The sequence below is a fragment of the Pleurodeles waltl genome, chromosome 2_1 (assembly GCF_031143425.1).
Source record: "Pleurodeles waltl isolate 20211129_DDA chromosome 2_1, aPleWal1.hap1.20221129, whole genome shotgun sequence".
Classification (NCBI taxonomy): domain Eukaryota; kingdom Metazoa; phylum Chordata; class Amphibia; order Caudata; family Salamandridae; genus Pleurodeles; species Pleurodeles waltl.
Genome location: NC_090438.1, coordinates 888,577,271 through 888,603,948, shown reverse-complemented (window position 1 = coordinate 888,603,948; position 26,678 = coordinate 888,577,271). Strand labels below are relative to the sequence as shown.

Genomic DNA, 26,678 nt, shown 5'->3' with positions numbered 1-26,678 from the left:
CAAACCTAGGGAAAAATTCTTTCAAAATCACCTTCGCTGTGGTAATGGCAGTATTATCCTTTGTGGGGTACGCCTGTATCCATTTACTGAAGGCACAAACCACCACCAAGACATACTTTAAATTGTTGCAGCGTTCAAGCTGAATATAATCCATTTGTAGAACTTCAAAAGGTGCAGTTGGTGTAGCAAACCCTCCCGCAGGAGTACGTGTCCCTTTTCCAGGATTGTATTGTAAACAGATCAAACAAGACTGTACTACTCTCTTAGCTGTACTAGAAATTTCTGGATGCTCCCAAACTTGCGTAAGCAACTTTGTTATTGTTGAAGCTCCAACATGTGCCAGCCCATGTGCCATCTGAACCATAGGTTGTACAAAAGCTATAGGCAATTTCCATTTATCCATCTGCTTATTCCGCCAACAGCCCTCATCATCCAATTCTCCTTCTTCAGACCATTGCTCACGTTCTTTCACAGAAGCAGATTTCTGTATATCTAATACGTCTTGTCTAGCATTATGCCAACGTTCAGCTTGTGACTTCACTACATACATAGAAGTAGTACTTCGATGCATCGCAGTCTCACGTGCTACGCGGTCCGCAAGAGCATTACCTTGCCCTATCTTATCGGTCACTTTCTTGTGTGCACTACATTTCACAATAGCTAGTTTCTTTGGATATTGCAATGCAGTCAAGAGGTTATGCACTAATTCTCTGTGCATTATCTGTATCCCGTAGGATGTGAGAAAGCCTCTCTCCTCCCAAAGCAAACGAAAATCATAAGCCACTCCAAAAGCATAGCAGCTGTCTGTATAAATGTTCACACATAAGTCCGCACTAAGCTCACATGCTCGTGTCAAAGCTATTAGTTCAGCTGCTTGAGCTGACTTCTGTGGTATACAAGCTGTCTCCACTACCGTGTGTATTGTGGTGATTGCATATGCAGCTGAGGTCGTACCGTCTGGCAACTTCAGACAAGACCCATCAACCCACAGTTCCCCGTCTACATCTGGAAGGGGCGTATCTTGTAAGTCAATACGACCCTTTGTTTGTTCTTCGGTAAGGAATATACAATCATGTGTTTCTTGTGACTGAGGCTGAGTCACCGGATATGGCAACAAAGTGGCTGGATTTAGTGTTGCACATCTCTTCAGTGTAATGTGAGGAGTCAGCAATGTCAATTCATATCCTGTCATGCGAGCACTAGTTAAATGTTGTGTCTTTGTTTGATTTAAAAGAGCATCAACCGCATGGGGTACTAACACCAACAGCTTATGTGACAAAACTATCCCTTCACTCTGATGTATTGACACAGCTGTTGCGGCAACTGAACGAAAACACCCAGGCAACGCTCGAGCGACAGGGTCAAGTACTGCTGAAAAATATGCACAGGGACGCTGCTTATCGCCATGTGTCTGTACTAAAACTGACAATGCACATCCATCTTTCTCATGTACGTAAAGTGCAAAAGGCTTCATGTAATCTGGAGTACCTAACACTGGTGCTGAACAAAGGGCTTGTCATAGCTCCCGGAAAGCAATCTCACATTCATCTGTCCATGGGAGGGGCATTGGAGTATCTTTAGTCAAAAGTGCTAGCAAAGGTTTGACAATGTGTGAAAACCCTAATATCCATTGCCTACAAAAAGAAGTAAGACCAAGGAATGCACAAACATCTTTCTGAGTAGAGGGTACTGGTGTGTCTAAAATTGCTTGAATACGATCTGATGTAAGTGCACGGCCCTCCTTAGACAAAAGGTGACCTAAATAGGTTACCTTTGGTCTACAATATTGCAATTTCTTTCGTGACACTTTATGATGGTGTGAAGCAAGAAAAGAAAGTAAGGACAAAGTGCACTTTTCACATTGCTCAGGGGTATCTGCCGCCAACAAAATATCATCAACATATTGTAGGAGAGCCACACCTTCAGGCAAAACAAAAGAATCAAGTTGTCGTTTTAACGCTTGACTATAAATACTAGGACTCTCAGTATAGCCTTGAGGAACTCTGCAAAATCTAAATGATCGTTTATTCAAAGTAAAACCAAACAAATATCGGCTGTCAGGATGAATAGGGATCGAAAAGAAAGCATTCTTCAAGTCTATCACAGAGAACGTAGTTGCTGTCGGGGGAACCAAAGTAAGAAGTGTCGTGATGTCAGATACTACAGGATATTGTGGTATCACAATCTTATTGACTTCTCGTAAATCAATAATGAATTGGTAAATCCTGGTATCAGTATCCTTTTTCAGAATAGGAAGAATCGGACTGTTACAAACATTATATAGAACTTCCTCAACAACTCCAACTGCAATAAGATCATGCACAATTCGTGTGAGTGCTTCTTCGCCCTCCTGTGAAATTTTGTATTGAGGCAAACGTGGCAATACAGCTCCCTCCTTGACACTAATATGTACCGGTGGAATAATCATTTGTCCCACATCAGTATCTGAAGTAGCCCACAAAGTACTAGGGAGTGAAACTAATGCAATATCCTCTTTAACAAGACAAACTCTTTCCATCACAGGATGATTATCATTTAAAATAACACGCACCCCTTCAGGAGAGCATCGTATTGTAGCCCTGAAATACTTGAGCATATCAAGACCCACAATATTGTCTGGTGTATTTGGAGAAAGCAAAAATGGACATGGAGCAGTAAATTTATCAACATGGAATGCAAGTGGTTGTGACAATGGGCTAGGGGAAGGTGTTCCATCGAAACCTATCGATGTCATGGTTAAGCCAGACAGGGGAGCCCTTGGAATCAATTGTTTAGACAAGGCGCTACGAGTAGCTCCTGTATCAACCAGAAACTGATCAGTAGAACCTAAAACATGTGCTGTAACATAGGGACCCCTCTGATCTACTGGAACTTCAACTGATTCCTTACCCTATCCTAGGCAATCCTGTGCATAAGCAGAATCTTGGAAATCAGGCTGCACATGGTTAGACATCTGGTATTGGTTCCGTCTATCAAAAGTGTTAAACCCATCCTGCCCTCGTACATTAGCATCAACCCTAACATGATCATTCGTGCTTCTTCTAGGTCCTGAATATCCTGAGCGATTTCTCATTGTCCCCGACCACGTGAACACTGCTGAACACGTAGTGCTGGACAATCAGCAGCCCAATGCCCAAATTTCTTACAATACGCACACTGATCAACAGACAAATTCGAACAAGTGTAAGAAGAACCATAAGATCCACGTCCACCTGTATCACTACCTCTAAAAGGCGTACCACAAGCTTGAGCCAACATAACCTTCGTCTTTAATTCTTTAATCTTTTTATCCTCGCTACCTTTTGCTTCTAATTCCTGACGTTCATAATACTGAGCCATAGTCAAAAGAGAAACCGGAGTAGAGGTAGTCCATGAACTTTCACTAGCTTTTAGACGACTAGCTATTCCTGGTAACAATTTGCGACATATTTATAGACAAACAAATGTCTGCCCGTATCATCTGACAATAACTGGCCGCTAAAATCATGAAATGCTTCTTCAAAGCGTGTAAAGAAATCAGAGACCGATTCATCTGCCTTTTGCTTACAAGACGCTATAACCGTCCAGTCTATCTTTTTAGGGGGAATAATCGTTTTTAACTTACTAATATGGCTGCAGGAAGATCTAGAATCAACTGATATGGTTTTTTTGCAGGTTCCCTATCCCCGTCCATCTGTTCTAATTCTTTCCATGACGCCCCAAAAACTACACGATCATCAATTTTACGAACAGTTCTCCACATATCTGGCGGTAATATCAATCCGAAAAATAAATCAATGTCAGCCAAAGTCATAGTACAAGAACTAATTGCTCCCTCAACTTCCTCATAAAAGGCGGCTGGATTTTTCCGCGGGTCAGGTAATGCTGTTTTAAGTGCCATTACATCTGCCCTATTCCAAGGAGTATACACCCAATTATAAATAAAATAACCCTTAGCATCAACAGAAGTTTTATCATCACTTGTACCCAATCCTTTAGGAGGAATATACAAAGGCGCGGCCTCCCGCATTGGTTTCGCGTGAACTATCATAGTCTTATCTGTTCCGAAGATGGAAGCTTGCACCCCGCCGGTCTGAGATGTCCGTGCAACTACGTCCACAGCCCTCTTCTCCTCTTGCAAACGGACTGCACAACACATAATTTCACCAAACGCCTGATTGCATCAGCCACCTGGGAGAAAACAAAAAAACCATCACGCATTTGCTTATGATCAGCTGCTACATCATCGGGCTCTAACTCATCAGAATATTTCCGATATAGTTCAATACCTTCTGAGCCAAATGCCTCAGTAAAATATAGCTGCTCCTTTTCCGTCCACCCTTTCATGTTGTCTAAAAGTTCAGAAGCAGAGACAACGCTACAAATTGTTTTACGGGCAATAGATCTAAGCTCAGACGCACGGTCAGCAGGCAACATAGAGCGACTGTCTCGCATTTTCTGTTGCTCCGAACTGGAGACCTTAACTCAAGAGGGGCAGAAGGAACGACATACGGAGGTGGAGGGCGATCTAGTAACAAAAAATCATCATGTGGTTTATTAAAGATAGGATAGAGAGGTTGCCTAACGGTGTATTGGCCAGTTACCTGTAATTTACGTTCTTTCTCTTCTAGCTCCTTTAAGTCATTTATTTCTTTCTTTCTCATTTCCAATGCTTTCACATATACATTCTTCCGCTGCTCTTTCTCAAGCAAGGCTTGCTCACGCTTCACTCGTCCACGCACTTCTTTCTCCCACATTCATACACAGTCAAACATATCTTGCCTAGACTTTCGCTTACACATACATTGTTCCACATACTCAATCTTTCGCAAATCAAATGACCCATGCATAGGCCAGCGTAACTCAGGATCCGCACGAGTGTATTTATTCCATAATGTGCTGTACATTATAGAAGACCATGTTTAACATACATATCTCTATTGGGCGTCCCCCCTGGGGGTGCCAGTTGCGATTCTTCCAGTCTCAAATTGGTACCATTACAAAAGCAACAAATACTACGAAGTGCGCTAAAAACAGGCATGCCAAAAATAGTGCAGAACATGCAATATTATAATCAAAGTAGCACTTAAGGTGCGTTCAAATCAAAATTAAATTGGAGAAAATTCTCCTCATTACCTGCCTATATAAATTGCAATTTATATATCAATTCAAAGGACACAAATTGACTAGTCACCCAAAACACGAGAGCCACAGTAAGTAGTGCTAAACTTCATTACCAAACAAAGGCATCAAAACCCACAGCAAGTGCCGTAAAACGTCTCTTACCAATCACAGGGTGTCCAGGTTCCAACTGCCAAGTTCTAAAATCGACCAAATGGTCACTGCATGACGAATGAACAAAAAGGATCTCAGTTGAGGACTGGTGCCACCTGGATGGTCAAATCAGAAAGAAGGGAAAAACGCCGTGGTTGCCAAGACTCTGGTCTCCTCAGGCATTGGTCGTCCGCAGCAAGATCCCAGTCCTTCGTCGCGACCAATCCGTTGGGCGTCCGAGTCGCTGATGAGTCCCTGTTCGGGTGACAATTTGTTGAAGTAAGCCTCAGCAAGGCCTACTAGTGCAAGGGGTTCACCCTTCTCTGCACAAAGTCCTCAGACCATATAGGAAGAAGTTGGCACAGGAACTGAAATAAAAGACAAAGTTTATTAAACCTCATGAGGTGGTACTACAGTTCAAACAGCACCCTTCGGTAATGTTTGAAGTAGCACACTGAACTGAGAGAGCATGGTCCTTTTATACCCACGCAGGGGCTAAAAGTAGGTGGTACAATTATAGAAGCAAGACTTGCATACATGTAAGGTCATGTGGAAATGCACAGTCGACAGATAGGAGGGGCTAACAGTTTTCAAGGACTAACAGCTGCAGACCTTACTGGGCATGTGCGAAAGTGGGAGATGCTAAATATAACTTGTCACTAGGCAGATTTTCAAGAGTAGTTAACAGAAAGGTAGGACAGAGCACATGGCAGCATGTGGCAGAGAAAATGGCTGCCATGAACACAAAATGGATTCCGCGAAATGTTCACAATAGTTACTAAATACAAGATGTCTTCTGCTAATGCTTGATCTAATCGCTGCTAAACTACAACAACTCCTCACTCTATTATGGCTCTGTTGCAATGCAGATGGAGTCCAGCTGAGAGAAGGACCACCCAGCAGTGCTAAGAAATAGTTTGTGCTTCCTGTTATTATGCATGGACAATCTTTTCAGTTTGTGGCTGAGCCGTTACGGATTCATCGCCATTGAAGGAGTTGCCGATGTCAGCATCTTTATGGCTAACCTAATAGAAAATCACTAATATTATGTAAACATCCTTATTAACAGTGGTCTACAATCCAGGCATCTCTGATAAACGTAATTACTTGTGATCTCTTTATTAGATTTCGCTCTCAGAGCTATTCAAAGTAGCAAAAAAAGAAACAAAACATTCATGATGCACAGAGAAAGACATAGGAAATAGTGAAGGTTATCGCAGGAAAAGGGGCTCTTGAAAAGACTTCAGGCCTCATTATGACCCTGGCGGTCTTCTGACCATCAGGGTCAATGTGGTGGTATTACCGCCAACAGGCTGGCGGTATATACTGCCACATTATGAGATTGGCGGGTTGGCTGGAGCCACAACTCCACTCATACCGACATGGCGGTATAAGCCACCAGGCCGGAGATGTCTATCTCCAGCCCGGAGGTCGACATAGTACCGCCCATGGCATTATGAGCTGGCCTACCACCATAGTTAAACCATGGCGGTAGGTCCTACTGGTGACTGGGAATTCCTTCCCTGTCCCTGGTATGCGGCTCCCTCACCCCTCCAACACTCACCTGACGCCCCCTTCCATCCAAACTCGGAATACACATAAAACATATAAAGTGCCTCGTAGATTGTGCAAAACACCCCTCACAGGGATACTTCGGTAAACTTTTATATCCATATCCTCATCTTTGGGAAAGCTACTAAAAGATGCAGTGCCCTAAAACGCATCAGGGTTAGGTAAAATCTGTTTTGGGTGTTTACAACTGTCAGTAAATAGTTTTGGTTTGTATCATTGGCTTCAGTCATATAGAGTGCTACTGTCAATTTCCTACATTCTCTATTTACTCTATCATTGTCCCTCCATTCCATTAATTGGTTTTTCTATTCTTTTTTACTAAATTGGCGAATAAAACCCGGATTGTCTAAGTGTGAATCCAGGTTTATGCTTTTCAACAGATCTTTTCAATGCACAAACCATGGGATTTTATCCCACTGTTCTAGTGTAAGGCAGTCTTTAATGATCTGTTTCGTAAATCAAGCCCTTCTTTGGGCCAAATGCCATGCCAAGCCAATAGGGCACTAGTATATATTAAATCTTCCACATAGGTGCAGTCTAATTCCCTTTGTACGATAAAAGCAGAGGTAGTATTTGGTACTGCTAATAGTCTACGGAGGAATTTATTCTCTTATGCTTGTAATGACTGAATCTCAGGCATTAAGCCCCAAAGGACAGAGCAATACGTAATACTATTAATTGTTTTACTGTTATACATTTGTAGCAATTCCCTAAGGGGTTTATTACCAATTTTTTTTGAGAATCTGAAGATGGCCTCTGTTGCCCTAATAAACTTCACCTTAATTATTTCTAGATGTTGTTACCAGTGGCCCATACTAGAATGCTGTACACTCAGATATGTAAATCTATTTACCTATTCACTTTTGTGGCCCTTAATAAAATAAGTTTTCTTTCTCGCCTTTCCCTGGCCACAAGTCATTACGACTGTTTTGTTCAGACTCAGGCACTTGTCTCTACCCTCCATAAACTCTACAAAACCCTCAATCAACAGCTGCAGCCCATTTGCGGTTTGTGACAACGGTACTGCATCGTCTGAATATAGGAGGACTGGAAGAGGACATTCCCCTATTTTGGGTGTATCGATTGCCATGTTTTTTAGATGGGCATCTACCCCATTGATATAGAGGGAAAATGGAAGGGGAGCTAAAAAACAGCCTTGACATATGCCTCTCCCAATCCTAAAGCCTGGGGTACATTCACCATTTCTTCACACATTCATCCCCACACTCAGAAACACACACACACAACACCCCTCCCCGACCCTCCCAACCTCCTCCCCTGTCGGACGCCTGACTTACCTTGTCCGGCGAGGAGGTCGTCTGGCAGGGAACGGGAATGGGTGCTGCTACCAGCAACAGCGCCCCATCATTTGAACACCACCAGGCCATATTACTGGTCATAATACGGTTGGTGGAGTCCTTCTGGCGGGGTGGTGCTGGTGTTAGCAGCGCCAGCTTACCACTGTCCACCACCATGAGCACTGCCGGATTTCAGCCCTTATTGTGGCGGAAGTCAGGCAGTGCTTATAATATGACGGACGGATGGTAGCCGCCATGGCGGTATGTTGGCGGCCGTCACCACACGGGTATTTACCGCCAGTGTCATAATAAGCACCTGTATCTTTTCAGACATTAGAAAATTAGCAGCAACGCTAGATTATATTGAATGAAAATGCAAGGATGTAAGTTCTTAATAGCATCAGTTTATTTCCTCTCTACTAACACCATTATATGATAATCCAATGCTTCTAGTGTTTTTGTTCTGTAAGGCATTTATTTGTTTGCACACAGCTCAAGTAGATGTATAGTGCAAGCCTCCCTCACAATAAGACAGATTCACCATATTTAGCGGCAGTACATGTTTTCCTTCAACACATACACCTGAAGTTGTGGTAGGGCAAAGTCAGGGCTTAATTTGAGCTCGTGGTTGGCGGTGGGGCCCACCAGCACTGAATTCTTGGGTCCGGCGCTTATTTTTTCATATCAGACATTGCTAGAGAGCAAGAAATGGAAAAACAGCTAAAGGAGACAGAGGAGAACAGAAAGACAGAAAGTGCGGAAAGTAGGAAACTGCAAGAGTGAGATAAATTATCAGGAGTGTCTGGTGGAGTAAAGGGGCAAAAGGTGGATTCAAAACTAAGTAGCCTTTGTATTCGGCATGCCAACATTTAATGGCACCGGCCACAGACTTCTGAGGAGAGCTTTGGGCACAGTCAGTCAATCTTTTATATAATAAGTGCTGGGCAAAGTTCAACATATATGAAGAAAACGTGTACAGCCTGGAAAGCAGCAGTGCTCGAGAACAGCAGTCCAGATGTCCACCACATGCACTGAACAGGTACCTCACAGGTACATCACAGGTAGCAACACTTAAGCATTCATCATTTCAACAGACACAAAGCAGGCACAACATGTGTAGCTGGGGTGCTAACTGTCCTGTCAAACGGAACAGATTTGGTGTGAGCAACAGCAATGCAAGCTTCATTATAGACAAAGCCAATATTGGATGGTCATAAGGGGCACAAAGAACCTCCTTGGTTGACTGGTGGAAATACCGGATTCCATACCTCTACATTTGTGGAGATTAATACAGTCCCAAAATGATTTCTAAATATTTGTTAGCTCTATCCTCATTGAAAACAGGCAAATGATCTGTCAATCAACCCACATGATAAATATTTTGGCAGTTTAGTCCGATATGATGGGGGTCTTAACCTAATTCACACAATATTATGCCATTGACTCCTTATTGTGAGAGACTGTTACAGTTTATTTTACAGTAGAATTAAAAAATGAGCTATGCAACTACAGATTCGATAATGTGCCAGCACTAGAAGTGGTGGAGGATTCTTACAGAGAAAATAGGGTTTCACAGATTGCAACCTTTCTTCTCACATGCTTAGAAAAATTAGTAAAACATTTTGCATGCGCTACATATCCAGACCTCAACCACTATACTTTGTGAAAAATTATTTTCCTTTCTCTTTGAGTGTCGCTCCTTTTAAAATGAGTCTAGCTTGACATTGTGTTGGTCCACTGGGCTGACACTGAGGGATGTGAAGAATAATATCTGACATTTATGAAATAACTATAGTATTTCTGGGATACTCTTGTACAGATAATTTACGTGTAGGGCATGGAGGTGTGGTGTACCTCACATCATTTATGTCATTTTATTACAATCCCTCAAATCAAGACAAAATGAAATTCTCTGTTATTGCTATATCAGAGATGGATTATGTTGTACTGGTGCTGCTACTGCTCGAACAGCCAGGTATTGAGCAGTTTCCTGAAGGTAAGGAGGTCTTTGGTCTGGTGCAGGTGGGTGGGAAGAGTGTTCCACGTTTTGGCGGCGAGGTGCGAGAATGATCTACTGCTGGTTATCGTTCTGCGGAAGCATGGGACGGTTGCGAGGGCGAGGTTGGTGGAGCAGAGATCCCCGGTCAGGCTTTGTGGAGAAGTGGTGTCGTTAGGGTAATTAAAGCGCGTTTGCTCCTTCGCTTGCTATGCCTCTATCAGTCACAGCCTGAACGTAGGCAATTAGACAAGGTCTCAAATGTCTCACATCTCAGCCAGCAGTGTTGTCAAGATAACCTGTACTATTAGTCACGAGATTTCTTGCAATGAAGGTACCTGTGCTTCCATCTTTTTTACCATCCAGTCCAACGCCGAGGCCATTGTAGATAGTGTGGACAAAATTGAGTAGACTCTCTCTTTTACTTTAGCAGGTATCAAAGAGGTAACGTTATGCAAATTATAAGCATGATGTGTTTAGATGCTAAAGTCGTACTCTTATTATGAGATAGATCTCTATAGAGTTTTTTGAACAATGTAAAGTTAACACGACTTTACTCATTTATTTGCTCCTATCTGCCACATTGTTTAGACAAGAATCTCTATATAGTAAACCACTCAACTTTAGTAAATGGGGAATTAAATAAACATTATTTCGAAAAATTTTGGTAACGTGCTTTTGCTCACTTATTGACCTAACTTATTTTTGTAGTTCCCTCGATCGTTATTGGCAGCACATTATGATTTATTATGGTGACGTCCTAAGATTTATTATGGTGACATGTCCCGAGTTTGTCAAATCAAAACACAATCAATTTATACCAGCTTGCTTCCAGATTAACACTTATCAAGCATGGCAGCCGACAGTGAAGTTTCATCAGATTCTTCCTTTTGCCATCTGGCTTCATATAAAATAGTGTATTTTGAGCTGTAAATAGGGACTGATATGCACTGCACCTGTTTCCTTCACAAGGGGAAATGACTTACCACTACCTTGTCGAGAGTCTTTATTAATAGATTGTGGCCCTCTCTGTCTCCTCCCCTCAAAACACAATGTGATGATTGGTCCAGCAACTGGACTGTCATCTGGAAAGTGCTCAAATTGTTTCTACCTTGCATGATCATCTGTTGAGAACTTTGGATATTAATCATCGTTTGGCTCTACAAAAAATTATTTTAAATCTTATCATACCACTACTGACAATTATTGCTGTGCATGGGGTAAACATGCTCATATTTTACTTTTCTGAGTGTGTGTCTGAATTTTGGCACAGAGTTCCCTCTCTGATTAATTTTACGGCCTGATATATAGTTTGGCGAAGAGGATACTCCATCCCAAACATGGCATATTTCCGATGATAATCAGCTTATGCACAACATTCCTCCAAATATCACCAGCCATCTTCATATTTATGTAGAGTGAAGCTTACACTGATAGTAAGCTGTTTCCGTCATTATATTGTAAGTGTTGTTCAGCCAATTGTCTGGAACTTCAGCACTTCAGCTGTGGCCTCTGGGAGGCTTTTTGGTTCAGATACTGCAAGGTGAAAATAAACAGAGGGACATCTTAACTGGGCTGTTTGAGACGGGGGGTTGTTGACTAACGTGGCAGTGCATGTAAACACAGGACCTCACAAACTGTTTACTTGCCTTACATTCACAAATGGTGTTAATCAGATTAAACCTGGCCCTGGTGGCTTTGACATTTGTGGGGGAACAAAAGTAGTGAAAATATAGATTTGTTTCTAAAATACACTTTGTAGATAAAGATTTGAATGTTACAGATGTTATGATGATTAAGTTTACTTTTCAGTCTGTCATGCATTCCAATGCAAGCACTTCCTGAAAGGCAGAAGGATACACCTTACATCCAATTGCATGAGGAGAAACAGTGATATTCCTTTGGGCAGAATTAAAGCCCCGTATGCACATTTTAATGCATTGGTATTGATAGGATAGGCAGACTATTGCACTGTCAATCCAGATTTACAAATTACAATCGGAGACAGGTCCAAGACAAACCTTTATATTTGTAGTTGATGTGGAAAAATTATACGAGTCAGTGGAATTCAGTGAGAAGTAAAGAATTAATTTATGGCTGAATAGGGTGAAGGCCAGAAAAATAAAACCGGTATCCACATATGTGAGGCTGGTTCCTAGTAGCAGTAATTATATTTTGTTAATTATTTCATTCCTTTTAAAATGGGGATTTATTGAAGACATACCGATACAAATCAATAATGTAAATTATACGTCTGGACTATGGGCCATAATTATGCTATTTTTTATGGTAAATATTGAACAACGCATGTACTAATAGAACTTTGTTTTCATTGCTGCCAAAGTGACAACTTTTTCTTCTCGATTTCTTTTTGTCAACAGAGCACTTTTGTTGGGTCTCGCCAGTAACCACGTTTTGAAGGAGGTATCTTTGGATCTTAGCAGCTGTGAGGTAAGGAAGGACCATATCCAAGTCTTGTGAGCTGAGCACAGTTTTAACAGGAAGTCAGTTGTTCGTGGCAAACTCCTCTGCACTTGTTTGAGCGGAGATTTCCTAGGTTATGCAATAACATTTTATAAACTGTTACCTCTTTAAAAAAAAATCGGGCGTGAATTATTCATTTAGTCAGTGCTTTAAATGGGCCGGTACTCTCCGGTACTGAGTACCGGCACTTTTTTATTTTGAGAGCGAGAGTACCGGCACATCTAAAGAAAAACGTAATACTTTTAATTGGAGAGTACCGGCACTTTTCGGAAACAAGCAGGTACTCTGGAACAGAGTACCTGCACTTTAATTTTTCCATTTCAAGCACTGCATTTAGTACATCTAATGCAGATTTTTTTAAAACAAAAAAACAAGGTTGTCTGGAGCATGTGTAAGCAAACTACTAACTCTGGAGTTGTCGAAATGCGGAGCTTCACTATCTGCATAAGCCAGATAGCAGCACGTGTCATGCTTCAGTTGCTAATTTGTGACAATACTTGGAAGCCCTTTGTTGTGCTGTTTCAAAACGGCCCATTTGAATCATACTCTAAAATTACTCCTTCCTTGTTGGATGTGCTCTATGACTAATCACGGAACTGCCCTGTCATGGTTATCATGAGTTAAATATTTGCTCCTACTAGATAATTGGAGTGTGGACAGTTCTATTGTTACAAACACATGTAGTGAGCAAACATGATGTGATGTATGGGAGACATTTTTTCTGGGGAAAACATCGAACTTGTGACTAAATGGTAAATCATAAAGAACACTGAGTCATCTTGCACTCTTTTATGCTTGTTTCGTGAGAAAGATGGATACAGCTGTAGTCTTTGAAAAAAAGAAGCACACACGTCCCTTCTATGCCTCTGCACTCCACGACAGCATATGCGCTCCTGCAGAGCCGTTTTTAGGTCGAGCGTGCAAGCGCTCTGGCCTGTTGTAATCTATCTGTAGACATTTTAACCACGCCCACTGCATGCCCATCACTATCACTCATTCATGGGCTTGCCTTTCAAAAATCATTTGTTATCATTGGTAAACACTTTACGGTTGTCCCTCCTTGGGGTAGTTTTGTTACCACCTTGGCCATCGACCTTGTTACGTGGATAATTGCATTTTTGCTGATACGTTTGACTTCTTTTTTCCTTTTGTGTCTCTCCTTCGTGCTCATGCTCATGGTGGCCGTGGAGCTTTGAAGTGACTCGCTTACGTCAACTATTTTACTTTTCAATTTATGTGGCAAGAAAAGTCCAGTTAGGAATTTACAACACTAATAGCTCTAACTCGAGCAAACGCGAGACCCATTGCACTGCAAATGCTTGTTTTAAAAAATGGTCTGGAGCGCCCCATTACCACACTTTTGCATTGCATCGTGATACCACCCCAGCTTTTATAGCACCAAAACATCTCAGAAAAAATAATTTATTCGGTATCTAGCAATTGAATTATGCAGTCAAAAAATGTTGTATGTGTTTTACTTCCCACAATTCAAGATAATCAAGATATTGTCAAGATAATGGGCCTGAGGCACAAAAGGCTTTACATTCTTAAAAATCCAGAGTAACTGACTTTGTGACTCCACAGTCAGTTCACAAAAGTGGTACATGATTTGTAATTGTCATTATAAATCAAAATATCGTTACAATACCTTATGTTCCCCAGAGCAAAGGGGAAGCAAAGAGACATTACAATCCCTTCCAAGTCACAGTCATATGAACAAATCCTTTGTCACCCATGTGTGGCCACAAAATCTGGATTGGTTAGCACCTCACTAGAGCAGGTGGTAGGTATTAGCAAAGTACATGTTGTAAGTTATGGCTCTATGGTTCTGCAGACTGCGGAAGAGGCAGCCAGAGGTCACACAGACCGGTGGATGCTCTCATGATGTCAGTTGCATAAAGTGCCCCTTGTATGAGAGGGGCTTTATGATAACTGTCCCTTAAACGGACAGGATGTCCATTAACTGCATATTATGAATGTGAGTGCTTTGCTGGGGATTTGCTGCCCCTTTCAGCCTTTCATTCCAGCACATGCAACAGTCTACAATGACACAAAACTGATTTCCACGCTGTTAATATTATTGGGGTTAGCAGTTTGTGTCCTACTGCGAATGCCCTTTTTGTTTGTATGTATAGGGATCTACATATTTGAACTACACTGTTTCACCTATTAACTGTTTCTTTTTACTCCAAGAGTTTATGTGATTTGCCAAAATCAACTGTTTGTATTTGAGTACCAAGGCCAGTTTTAGATCCCACGTCCACAGGTTTTAATGTCGACCACATCATCTCCATGGAGGAATTTCTGAATCCCTCGCACCACAAAGAGTAGTCTAGTAGATGCACAGTGCAAAAAGAAAGCAGGAAACAGACTACTTTCCTGCAGGCCCAACGTATCATATTAAAATTAAATAAACATTATTTTGTTTCTTTTGGTAGCACATGCAGAAATTTGAAAGGTATACATCACTTTGGATGAAACCAGGGACCTTTAGTATTTGTATGATTACAAAAAGGTTTTTAAATCTTTAATTTAGTACAGGGAGTGCAGAATTATTAGGCAAATGAGAATTTTGACCACATCATCTTCTTTATGCATGTTGTCTTACTCCAAGCTGTATAGGCTCGAAAGCCTACTACCAATGAAGCATATTAGGTGATGTGCATCTCTGTAATGAGAAGGGGTGTGGTCTAATGACATCAACACCCTATATCAGGTGTGCATAATTATTAGGCAACTTCCTTTCCTTTGGCAAAATGGGTCAAAAGAAGGACTTGACAGGCTCAGAAAAGTCAAAAATAGTGCGATATCTTGCAGAGGGATGCAGCACTCTTAAAATTGCAAAGCTTCTGAAGCGTAATCATCGAACAATGAAGCGTTTCATTCAAAATAGTCAACAGGGTCGCAAGAAGCGTGTGGAAAAACCAAGGCGCAAAATAACTGCCCATGAACTGAGAAAAGTCAAGCGTGCAGCTGCCACGATGCCACTTGCCACCAGTTTGGCCATATTTCAGAGCTGCAACATCACTGGAGTGCCCAAAAGCACAAGGTGTGCAATACTCAGAGACATGGCCAAGGTAAGAAAGGCTGAAAGACGACCACCACTGAACAAGACACACAAGCTGAAACGTCAAGACTGGGCCAAGAAATATCTCAAGACTGATTTTTCTAAGGTTTTATGGACTGATGAAATGAGAGTGAGTCTTGATGGGCCAGATGGATGGGCCCGTGGCTGGATTGGTAAAGGGCAGAGAGCTCCAGTCCGACTCAGACGCCAGCAAGGTGGAGGTGGAGTACTGGTTTGGGCTGGTATCATCAAAGATGAGCTTGTGGGGCCTTTTCGGGTTGAGGATGGAGTCAAGCTCAACTCCCAGTCCTACTGCCAGTTCCTGGAAGACACCTTCTTCAAGCAGTGGTACAGGAAGAAGTCTGCATCCTTCAAGAAAAACATGATTTTCATGCAGGACAATGCTCCATCACACGCGTCCAAGTACTCCACAGCGTGGCTGGCAAGAAAGGGTATAAAAGAAGGAAATCTAATGACATGGTCTCCTTGTTCACCTGATCTGAACCCCATTGAGAACCTGTGGTCCATCATCAAATGTGAGATTTACAAGGAGGGAAAACAGTACACCTCTCTGAACAGTGTCTGGGAGGCTGTGGTTGCTGCTGCATGCAATGTTGATGGTGAACAGATCAAAACACTGACAGAATCCATGGATGGCAGGCTTTTGAGTGTCCTTGCAAAGAAAGGTGGCTATATTGGTCACTGATTTGTTTTTGTTTTGTTTTTGAATGTCAGAAATGTATATTTGTGAATGTTGAGATGTTATATTGGTTTTACTGGTAATAATAAATAATTGAAATGGGTATATATTTGTTTTTTGTTACGTTGCCTAATAATTATGCACAGTAATAGTCACCTGCACACACAGATATCCCCCTAACATAGCTAAAACTAAAAACAAACTAAAAACTACTTCCAAAAATATTCAGCTTTGATATTAATGAGTTTTTTGGGTTCATTGAGAACATGGTTGTTGTTCAATAATAAAATTAATCCTCAAAAATACAACTTGCCTAATAATTCTGCACTCCCTGTATAGTTGAAAATACGCATTATAAGATGTTGCTTAAAACTCTGATCAGCAGTCAGACACATTAGTAATAGCTTTCTTGTGGTGCCTTGGCATATTTTTTGGACGAAGAATCCAGTCCTTTGATGATAAAACTCCATGGTGGAAGCACAATGTAATGGACCCTTGATTTTGCACAGGAAAGCTTCTTTATTCTGTTTAGACTGGTAAAGTATGCTTTGTTCTTACTCGGACTTGGCAAGCACTGGCTACTGGCTCAAAGCACTGCATCAGAACCCTTTCCTTTACTCTGCTTCTCTGTAGATCTCTTTCTCATCCGGGGTGATTCAGATCAATAGGAAAAGGTATCTGTTGCCCAAATGCTTAGCACTTTCCCATTTTGAAATCACAAGAAATCACACATGAGACTGTTGTGGTTTAAGAAGTCTACGAGTATAATTTCCTGGTCTACTTCTGTAAGTTCTTCTGAATTCATGAAAGCCACTAATTCAAAGACATATACCATGGGTGCACTTATGTGACTTTCTTTAAGAATTGGGTTCCTAATTAGATCTGACGTTAACAGAGACATTTTTTTTTTTATTAAACTTCTCTTTCTCTTTCTATGGGCTGGCTTTACTGTGAGTGATCACATTCTGCTCTTCCACAAGGAGCATATTGGCACACAAAGTAGTTTTGTTCAGTGCCAGAAACTACTGTGGCATATTGAAACTGGAGGGAGCCCCCCTGCAAAGAACATGGAGCCCCCCTCAAGATTCACTCAGGGCAGGTGCTGTGTATTGACGAAAACCAAAAGACTCACAAAATGTTTTTGATTTGTTGGCTTTTCCAGTGCTTGTATATTTTCATGCTTCCCATAATCTTGCTGAAAATGGTTACACTGATTTTCCATTAGGAATATTTTTGGGAAATACTTTCATGCATCAACACATTTTACTAAATGATGCTTCAAAGAAATAGCACTTAAAGTTTCATAGTAGCGAAGCGTTCTTGTTCCGACTTGCAATTTTTTCTGAACATTTAATTTTGAAAGCAAAACATCATCACTCTTGCTTACGAGCTACTGCAGACATTTGCATCTAATCAGAGAGCATTCTGGGAGCATCATACTTTGCCTTCTATTGTTAAATTTTTCAAATGTGTTTACACTTTTTTTGTTACTGGAACCACTGTCAGTAGTGCAGTGTGACCTTAAAAGGTTTAGTTACAGCGCTCAATGTAACAAGGCATTTCATTAATGAACTATAAATACAAGTTCAAACAGCATTAACATATGGAGACACATTACCTCAATTGCAGACATTTCTCTTCTCTGTAAACAGGGAGCCAAAGGGTTTGTGCTGCAGGGGTATGGCCCTACCTGTCAGAAGGAAAAATCAAACATAAAATCTTCTTGCCCTTGACCCCAAACAATAAATCCTGGGCATCAGGAATTCCACCTTCCTGGAGAATGTGTTTTGGAATTAAGTCAGAAATAAGAGGTTCCCAGGCCAAGGCTGTGGCTCTGAACCACAACACATTTATTTATCTCATGCAATAACATAACTCCTGTATTTGCCTGCTATTGGATGCCAAAAAATAGTATAAATAAATGCTTTTGTAGAAGAAATATTGTTAGAGAAAATCATTTTAATAAACATTGGTACTGTTTCTGGGGTTAGCTCAGCACCCCATGCTTGCCGCACATCAAACATACCAATTCAATAAAGTGAATAACACTGCACAATTGTTAGATGTGAAGTAAACCTTTGGATGAATTGCTATGGTGTTTTCTCCTTTTCATTGAGTCTGTAAGTTTGTAAAAATGTTTGGCTCATTTTTAGTTCCTTTTTACATCCTTTTATTTCGGTTGAGTGCTCGTCTGTTCTGTCCGGGGTAGCGTGAAAGGAAGTTGAACCTAATTCAAGAAATTATGTCCTACCTGAGAACATCAAACACCCTCCACATCTTGTAACCATTCCTGTAGCTATGAAGTCCCACTTGTTCAGAGTGTTCATGCTCAAAGTCACTTTATAATTGAACTGTCTTAAGTGTTCTCTCTTTCTCAACTTCATATCATTAGGAAGCTACGCTGATCACCCCTTCAGTAAACAAAAACTAAATGAAATTCCTGTGAATGTGCACCATAGCAAAATAAGCAAACCTACCTGCAGCAGGTGTGTACTTCAGAACTGAGCTCGTATCCAATATGGGGTGTTAATTTGTATTGTTAAAAAGAGTGGACTCTCCCAGAAATTTGTCTCTGTCCAATCCTTATTTCCATACTGCAAAATCATGCTTGCACTAATTAAGCACTGGTTTGATAGTCACCAGCTCTCATATATACACTACCAGATTCTGTTTCTTAAGAGACATGGTTTGCCAATATGTGACAGTTTATGTGCCCTCGTGTCATTGCAGTCAGAAACTAGAGAGGGTTCAGAGGTTTTCAAAGTAATGAATTGTAATGGGCTGGTTGCCACAGTTATTTGTGAGGAAGCTGTCAAAGCAGCTATGTTTATGGATTTGTAGAGCACATGGCTGCCTAAATAGGGCATCCCAGTGCTAAAGAACCAACAACATCATAAACCCATGGACACAATGAAAATGAGCCTACCTTGAAACAGCCAGATCTTAAGTTGTTTCCTAAAGTTCGAGCTTAGAGCACTGGCATAGATGGAGCAGGAGATTGCTCTTGAGTTTTAGAGCTAAATAGCTAAGAAACATCCAATCTTATTGACTCTTCTGATTCTGGGGACCTGAACTTGTGACAGCTCCAATGACCTGAGTGCCCTCTTAGGAATATAAGGATTAATAAGATATTGCAAATAAAGTGGACCAATATTGGTAAAGGTATATCGAAGGGCTTATAACTTGACCTGATTACCAATACAGCTCAGTTAGATGACCAGAACTAGAATGATGCTTAGGAACATGCAGCAGTAGCCGAGTAGCTCTATTTTGTATTACTTGCAGTCACTTTAGAAGAGCCTGAGGAATGCCCAGATATGAACATTACCATAATCCAGGCTTGAGGTGATGATTGCGTTGAATTCTTTTTTTTGTATAGATGTCAGAAGAGTCCACAGCACTTTCCTAAACCACCTCAGTAGACCAAGGCAGCAGGATATTCGATTTTAGTATGATTCTCCAAAGCCAGGTTATGATTGAGCCAGGCATCCAAGTTTTTTTTATCATAGATTTGGGGTTAGGAAAGGGGCTGCTTATACTGCTGCACCACTTAAAAACAAGCAATGGCAAAACTAATGGGTCTGTAATTGACAGTCAGCCTTTTGGCTTTGTAAATGCTTGTTTTTTTTTTTCATGGTTTTTGTAAAGTAAAAAAACAAGTTCTTATTGGGAGAGCTTGGAGAACCTCATCAAATTAAAGAAAAAAACAATAGCTAAAATAAAAAATAAAACATGTTTTTGGTCTCCAAAAACGCACATTGTAATAGAAAACGCTGGTACCAAAGGGAACCACTATGGGCCTGATTTAGAGTTTGGCGGAAGGTTTACTCCATGACAACAGTGACAATTATCCCATCAGTTGAAATATAAATCCCATTATATTCTATGGGATGTATATTTTGGCAGATGGGATATCCGTCACCGTTGTGATGGAATAACCCCTCTGCCAAACTCCAAATCAGGCCCTAGGTGTACAGATGTGCTCTTTATAAGGCTGGCCTACTGCCCCATGCTGCATGTCATAGTGGGTGGAAATAAATATAAATAACACACCAAATTCCCAATGGATGAAGACTGCAGGCTGACAGACACTGTATGTAAGTATATTTTATAGTACATTTTAGTAAACTTAAAAGCTTTTGGCTGATGCTGGTCCTAAAAAGCCATTCTCGCACTTGAACGGAACAACATATATAGAGCTACTAACACTAGACCTCATTATAAATACAGAAAAACACACCTCCCTCCCTAAAATTGAGTGTGTGTATGAAGTTCCACTTACCCCTGTGACTAAGTGTTGTCTGGAGATTATGAGCAAGACATAAAAACATAACATTATAATAATTTGTGTTTTTGCATAGCTCTAAACGCCAGGGCTACATTTATACAGTCTTTAGGCTCTTTAAATAACATATGTCAGTAGTATCTAGTTCCTGGTACAAATATTCCTCTTAAGAAGGCTGAGCCTGTCTGAACAGGATTCTAGCTCTAGACCTCCTGTGCACTGTATTTTATTGTCAAACGTTCAGCTTATTGAGTCATTCTTTTGACATGGAAAGTGTATCATGCCATTTGATAATTGGGTGATATACTCAACCGTCAATCTATGATACAGTTTAGACAAGGAGATTTGCATGTCTCTCAGACAAGAAGGTGAATTAAAACATTAGTTGTTTTGAGTCTGTTGTTTATGTAGGGATTTTGGGATCCCCTAAAGATAAAGAAGATGCAGGGGTTCAGCAATGGCTTTAGACCTGATCCGGCATTCTGTTGTTTGTTTTTCTCTATAAGGAATGCTTTAACAGTATTGATGGGACATTTTCATCCTTCACAGAAAGCAATGCTCATCAAGGCCAATAGCCCCTTGGACCCTGCTACAGGGTGTGCTAGAACTATTCAATTCACTTTTAATACAGAACAATCAAGTTAAACAGTATGACCCATTTGACCATACAAGGAAAACTCCGGTCAGAAATAAAGTTAAGGGATTTTTTACAAACTGAAGCTCAAAGTCATGTAAATCACTCTTAGGAAAAAGTTATAAAGATACAGAAACACCAAGGGTTGCCAAAGGTGGCAAAATGAATTCAGGCAAACTCACAATAATAAAACCAAGCATTCAATAAGAAAAACACAAAACATCAATAATGTCAACAGAGATAAAGAAAGCAAACGTTTCTCAGGCTTAGCAAGCATCCGTCAGTTTCAAATCATTAAAGTTATAATTTCATCTGAGCAAAGGGAAAACCCTACCATGGCCAAATTAAGGATTAAAATGTGTGGGGCGGAACAGATGCAGGCAAAAGACAAAAAGGACAAAAAGAACAAAAAATTATTTGGAAAGAGAAAATACCAGGCAAAAGGGAAAGCGTCAGCATGCCAGAAGCTCTGTCAGGAGTCTTCTGAAAGATGTTAGGGGAAGAAATCTCTACGTTTCAGTGGGGCATCTCAAAGGGGCAAACCAGAGAAGAAGATACTTCTCCAAAAGGGATCAGCACACCGGGTTCTTCATCAGTGAAGTTTCTGATCACAGGGCATCTGGAAATCTGCAAAGCATCTGGAAAATCTGAACAAAGCTCAGGTGGTTAATGGTATATTAAAGTTCATAAAGCAATTTGATTCACTCCGAAAAGCAGTCCATATTATGTTGAAGGGGCATCATCCAATAGTAATCGATCACACAACTCCATGTTGCAACTACTTCCATTCCCAGGTCTGGTTATGGGAACCTCATCCATCCATGTAGTTCCACACAGGAATTAAACTTTTGTATAATTTATTAGTCTGTCTACCCAGGATGTTCTGATTCCAAGGACACTGTTACATTTTCTTTCAATGTCTAAACAATAGGGCCTATTACGAAAGTTGGTCTTCTCATGGGAACGAAATCCGAAAGAAAGGTCATGTTGTGAAAAAAAGATTCAGCATTTCCTGCATTGTCACAACATACAAGATTTAACAGGCCTCACTTATGCTAACACAAGTGAATTGAAACAATACCTTTAACTGTGTTTTAATAATCCCACTTTAATAAGCAAACTTATACATTCATCATTAATAATGCTTCAATTATATATGTTACATTCATTTTGAATGAAGAAAGAACTTTGTTAATGTATTTTATTGGATATAACACAGAACTATATTTCTCTGTTTTTGCACACTTATTTAAATCATTAATCTTTAGAAATTCAATATTGTGTCAATACATTATGTTAATCTAAGGCCTAAATTATAACATCATATCATTTAAATCTTGGAAATACTTAATTTAATTAAAATAGCACCTATGCCGAACTCTATAGTGTAAATGAATGCACATTAAAAAAGATATGTTTGAAATGAGGTCTGTAGTTGGCAGAGGTATTCACCTTTGTCCAAATAGGGACCACAATCCTAGTCAGGTTAAGTCACACACGATCCAAATTATCCTGTGCCCACCCTCTGGTAGCTTGGCACTGATCAGTCAGGCTTAACTTAGAAGGCAATGCGTAAAGTATTTGTGGAATAAATCATACAGTAACACAGTGAAAATACCACAAAAATACACTACACAGGTTTAGAAAAATATAAGGTATTCATCTGGATAAATGAAGGTAAAAAACAATAAAGATTCAATAAGCACAAGTTGAAATATTACTTTTGCAGGATTAAAAAGAGTCTTAAATGTTAGAAAAATAAGGTGTGGGTCAGATGTTCTGAAGCAGCACAGACGATGTGTTGTTTCTTTCCACACTGCAAGGGGCTTTGCATTGATTTCCTGTGTGCAGTCTTGGTTCCTCACTGAGATGCGGGGATTCTTGGATGCCCAGGGACGCTGCAGGGAAAGTACGGGGCATGCAGGAAGAAATCACAGGCGAATCATCGATCCTGTAGGCGATGCATCTAATTTTCTGTTGCACAACAGGAGCTGCGTCGATTCTTCACTCAAGAATTCAAGCTGTGTCCTTCCGGCTCAGCTATGTGTCGATCCGGTAGGGCCATGCGGCGAATTTCCGGTTGCTATGCAGGCAATGATTCGATCTTTCTCTGGAAGTTGTGCTGCGTCGTTCCGGTTCAGCTGTGCTGCGATTTCCTCATCGCAGGGCAGGCTGTGCGTCGTTTCCAGCAGGTTGTGCGTCAGTTTTTGGCATACAAGGAGTTTCCTTGAAGAGATGAAGTCTTTTTAGCCCTGAGACTTCAGAAAACAGGAGGCAAGCTCAACCCAAGCCCTTGGAGAGCACTTCTCAGCAAAGTCAGAGGGCAACAGGGCAGCAGGGTAACAGCAGGGCAGCAGTCCTTCACAGCAAAGCAGTCCAGATGAGTCTTTTAGACCGCCAGGCAGTTCCTCTTGACTGGTTGCAGGTTCAGGTCCAGAAGTGTATGATTTGGTGGGTCAAGGACCCAGTTTATATACCCAAAAATGCCTTTAAAGTGGGGGAGACTTCAAAGAGTAGTTTTGAAGTGCACAAGGTTCACTGTCAGTATAGGTCTGTCTGCCAGGGTCCCAGTAGGGGGTTTGACAGTCCATTGTGTGAGGGCAGGCCACTAGCCTTTGAAATGTAACGGTCAGGCCCTTCACCCTCCCAGCCCAGGAAGACCCATTCAGTATGCAGATGAGTGCAGGTGTGACTGAGTATCCAGTGTTTGTGGTTGTCTGGGTGAAAGGCACAAGCGAGCTGTCAACCACCCCATCCCAGATGTGGACTGGGGAGAGGCTGTAAGGCACAGATGGATTTTAAGTGCAGAGAAATGCTCACTTTCTAAAAGTGGCATTTCTAAAATAGTAATATAAAATCCAACCCCACCAATAAGCAGGATGTTGTCTTACCATTCTGGCCATACTAAATTTGACCTGGGTACCCCTTTCTGATCAGAATCTACCACTCAAACAGTATAGGAGGGTAGCCCTAATGTTATCCTATGAAAGGAGCAGTGCACTTTACTAGGGACTTACAAGTAAATCAAATATGACAATTGGTTATGAACCAATGTTAGCATGTTTAAGGGAGAGAGCATATGCACTGTAGCACTGGTTAGCAGTGGTAAAGTGCACAAATTCCTAAAACCAGCAAAAGCAGTGTCAGAAGAGTGGAGGGAGGCAAGCAAAAAATTGGGGGATGGCCACCCTAAGGCTGTCAGGTCTAACAATACATGTCAGTGCAATTTGTACGTTCGAACCATTAATACTTTGATTAACGTAATGCATAAACTGTCACATATTGATGAGTTTTGTGTCATAAGGCACTGCACTAAAATGTATACTACATCAGTATTATAGTCCTTCTGTCTCGGATCTACCGGTTGTTAAAGACCCTCTTTCTCATTATAAGCATCAGCCAACAGCTTGGGCCTTTAACGTAGTCAAAGCCCTTTAATAGCTGGTGTAGTTCTCAGTAGCAGGCTTTAGTGCTATATTACCCCACTTCTTACAAACAGTTTTAGTTATTTGATGCTTATAAATATTTTTAATGCATAGGTTCAGGAATGCACTTTATGTAAAGAGTCGGTCAGAGAAATAAACAATTCTTGTAGGTTTTTATCCTTATACCTGCTTTCATTATCCGTCCATGTGGAAGTTTTCTTCAGAGTAGACAGTGGACAGGCGTAGGGTCAGGAAAACGTTGGAGTTCCATAACATTGTTTTTTCCTTTTTTTGCTTCTCCATGGGTAAGAATTGTGGTGATCTGCGTGGGAATGGAACATCTTGACATCAGTACTATGATGTCGTGATGTTCCATGTTCTACGGTGACGGTTGGGGCCAGAGAGCTCTGTGCCCTTTTTACATCAATACACGTATGTCTTTTGCTCTCTGTAACTTCTGGAATAAATCTGGTTTAAAAGACAAAGCTTTGCTCAACTTACTTCATTGGCGACGAGGGTCAAAATGGACTGTTAACTGTTGGCAGCTGATCGTTTGAAGTCTTTTTCTGCCACTCGGAGGTCGAGGATCTACATCCACGGAGCTTTCTTCGGCGTTGGTGCGAATATTGACTTCGTCTACGTCTATGTGAGATCATTTTTATTTACAATTTGGTTCTTCAAAGGGCACAGAGCGTATGAGCGGCGTGTGCATTATTTGCACTGGAGATTTTGATTCTGGCTTTTTCGCTCGTGTTGTAGCACGAGCGCTACCGGTTTCACGCGGAGAGGTGCGGGCACGAGCACATCTTCCGGCCGGATTCGCGTCTGTTTCTCCTCGTGCGTCTGCTCGAGTGCGAGCAGTTTATAGTTTCATTTTGCTTGTCTCTTTACGAGCGTGAGAAAAAAAAAAACATTTTCCTGTGACCGGTGTTTGTTAACCCCTTAACGTTACAATAGAAGAAGGACTGTTACATGTTGCTCATTTATTTTGCGGCCATCTTTCAATAGTATTTTTAAGAAGAAATAAACAAGAAATAAAGAAATATAAAAGAGGATAAGTTATAAGAAGCAATACCAACATATTGTGAGATAAAGAAAAGCTTTTCTAAAGAAAAAATATGCAAAACGTTTTACCACCAGCACCTTTTCTACAAGATCCCGGTGATCCACCCCTCGAATGGAAATTGTGGCAACATTCATTTAAGGCATATCTTGGTGCTATAGATGGTCACAGATTTAGACCGGAGCGGAAAAAAAGTTTATTATATTATCATTTGGGGGTTGAAGGTCAGAATATCTTTGATCATCTACCGGTCTATGAATTGACTGAAGAGGAAGAGCTGGATGAGTTTGAAATGGCCATTGCACAGCTAGACAAATATTTTATTAAAACAAAGAACATTGTAGTACACCGTTACAAGTTTTTTACGAGATCACAGAGCTCTGGTGAAAGCATTGATTCATTCATTACTGCGTTGAAGGTGTTAGCAGCTAAATGCGAATTTGAGAATTTCACATCGCAACTCATCAGAGATCAATTAATTGCCAGGTGTCACTCCAAGAGGATCCAAGAGAAATTATTAACTTGTAAGGATCCTTCGTTGGACAAAGCGATTGACATTGCTAAAAGCATTGAGTGTTCAATGGAAGATGCCAAACAACTGGAAGCTTCTATGTCCAATACAACTATCTCTGCAACAACTGTTAGTGCGCAGAACAGCCACAGCAAAAACCAAGTTCATTTTGAGAAAAAAATGGATAATACTTCAGTCGAGAATAAGTTTAATCAGAGACCAATTTGTTATAGATGTGGTTCTTCGTTGCATGTGTCATCTTTTAAGAACTGCCCAGCGATTCACCAACAGTGCAGAAACTGCAACAAAACTGGGCATTTTGCAAGGGTGTGCAGGAGTGCAAAAAAGAACAACATTCGCTGTGTATTGAGTGGTGATGCTGAGAGTGTT

The 26,678-nt window shown here is 40.9% G+C and overlaps 1 protein-coding gene across 1 annotated transcript in view; it reads left to right on the top strand.

The window, feature by feature from the left end:
* CARMIL1 (capping protein regulator and myosin 1 linker 1) overlaps positions 1–26,678 on the top strand; it is a 993,695-nt gene that overhangs the window by 574,656 nt on the left and 392,361 nt on the right. Inside the window, exon 17 of the mRNA XM_069218803.1 lies at positions 12,501–12,570. Within this exon, the coding sequence (XP_069074904.1) occupies positions 12,501–12,570 (70 nt within the window). The remainder of the gene's footprint in view (positions 1–12,500; positions 12,571–26,678) is intronic.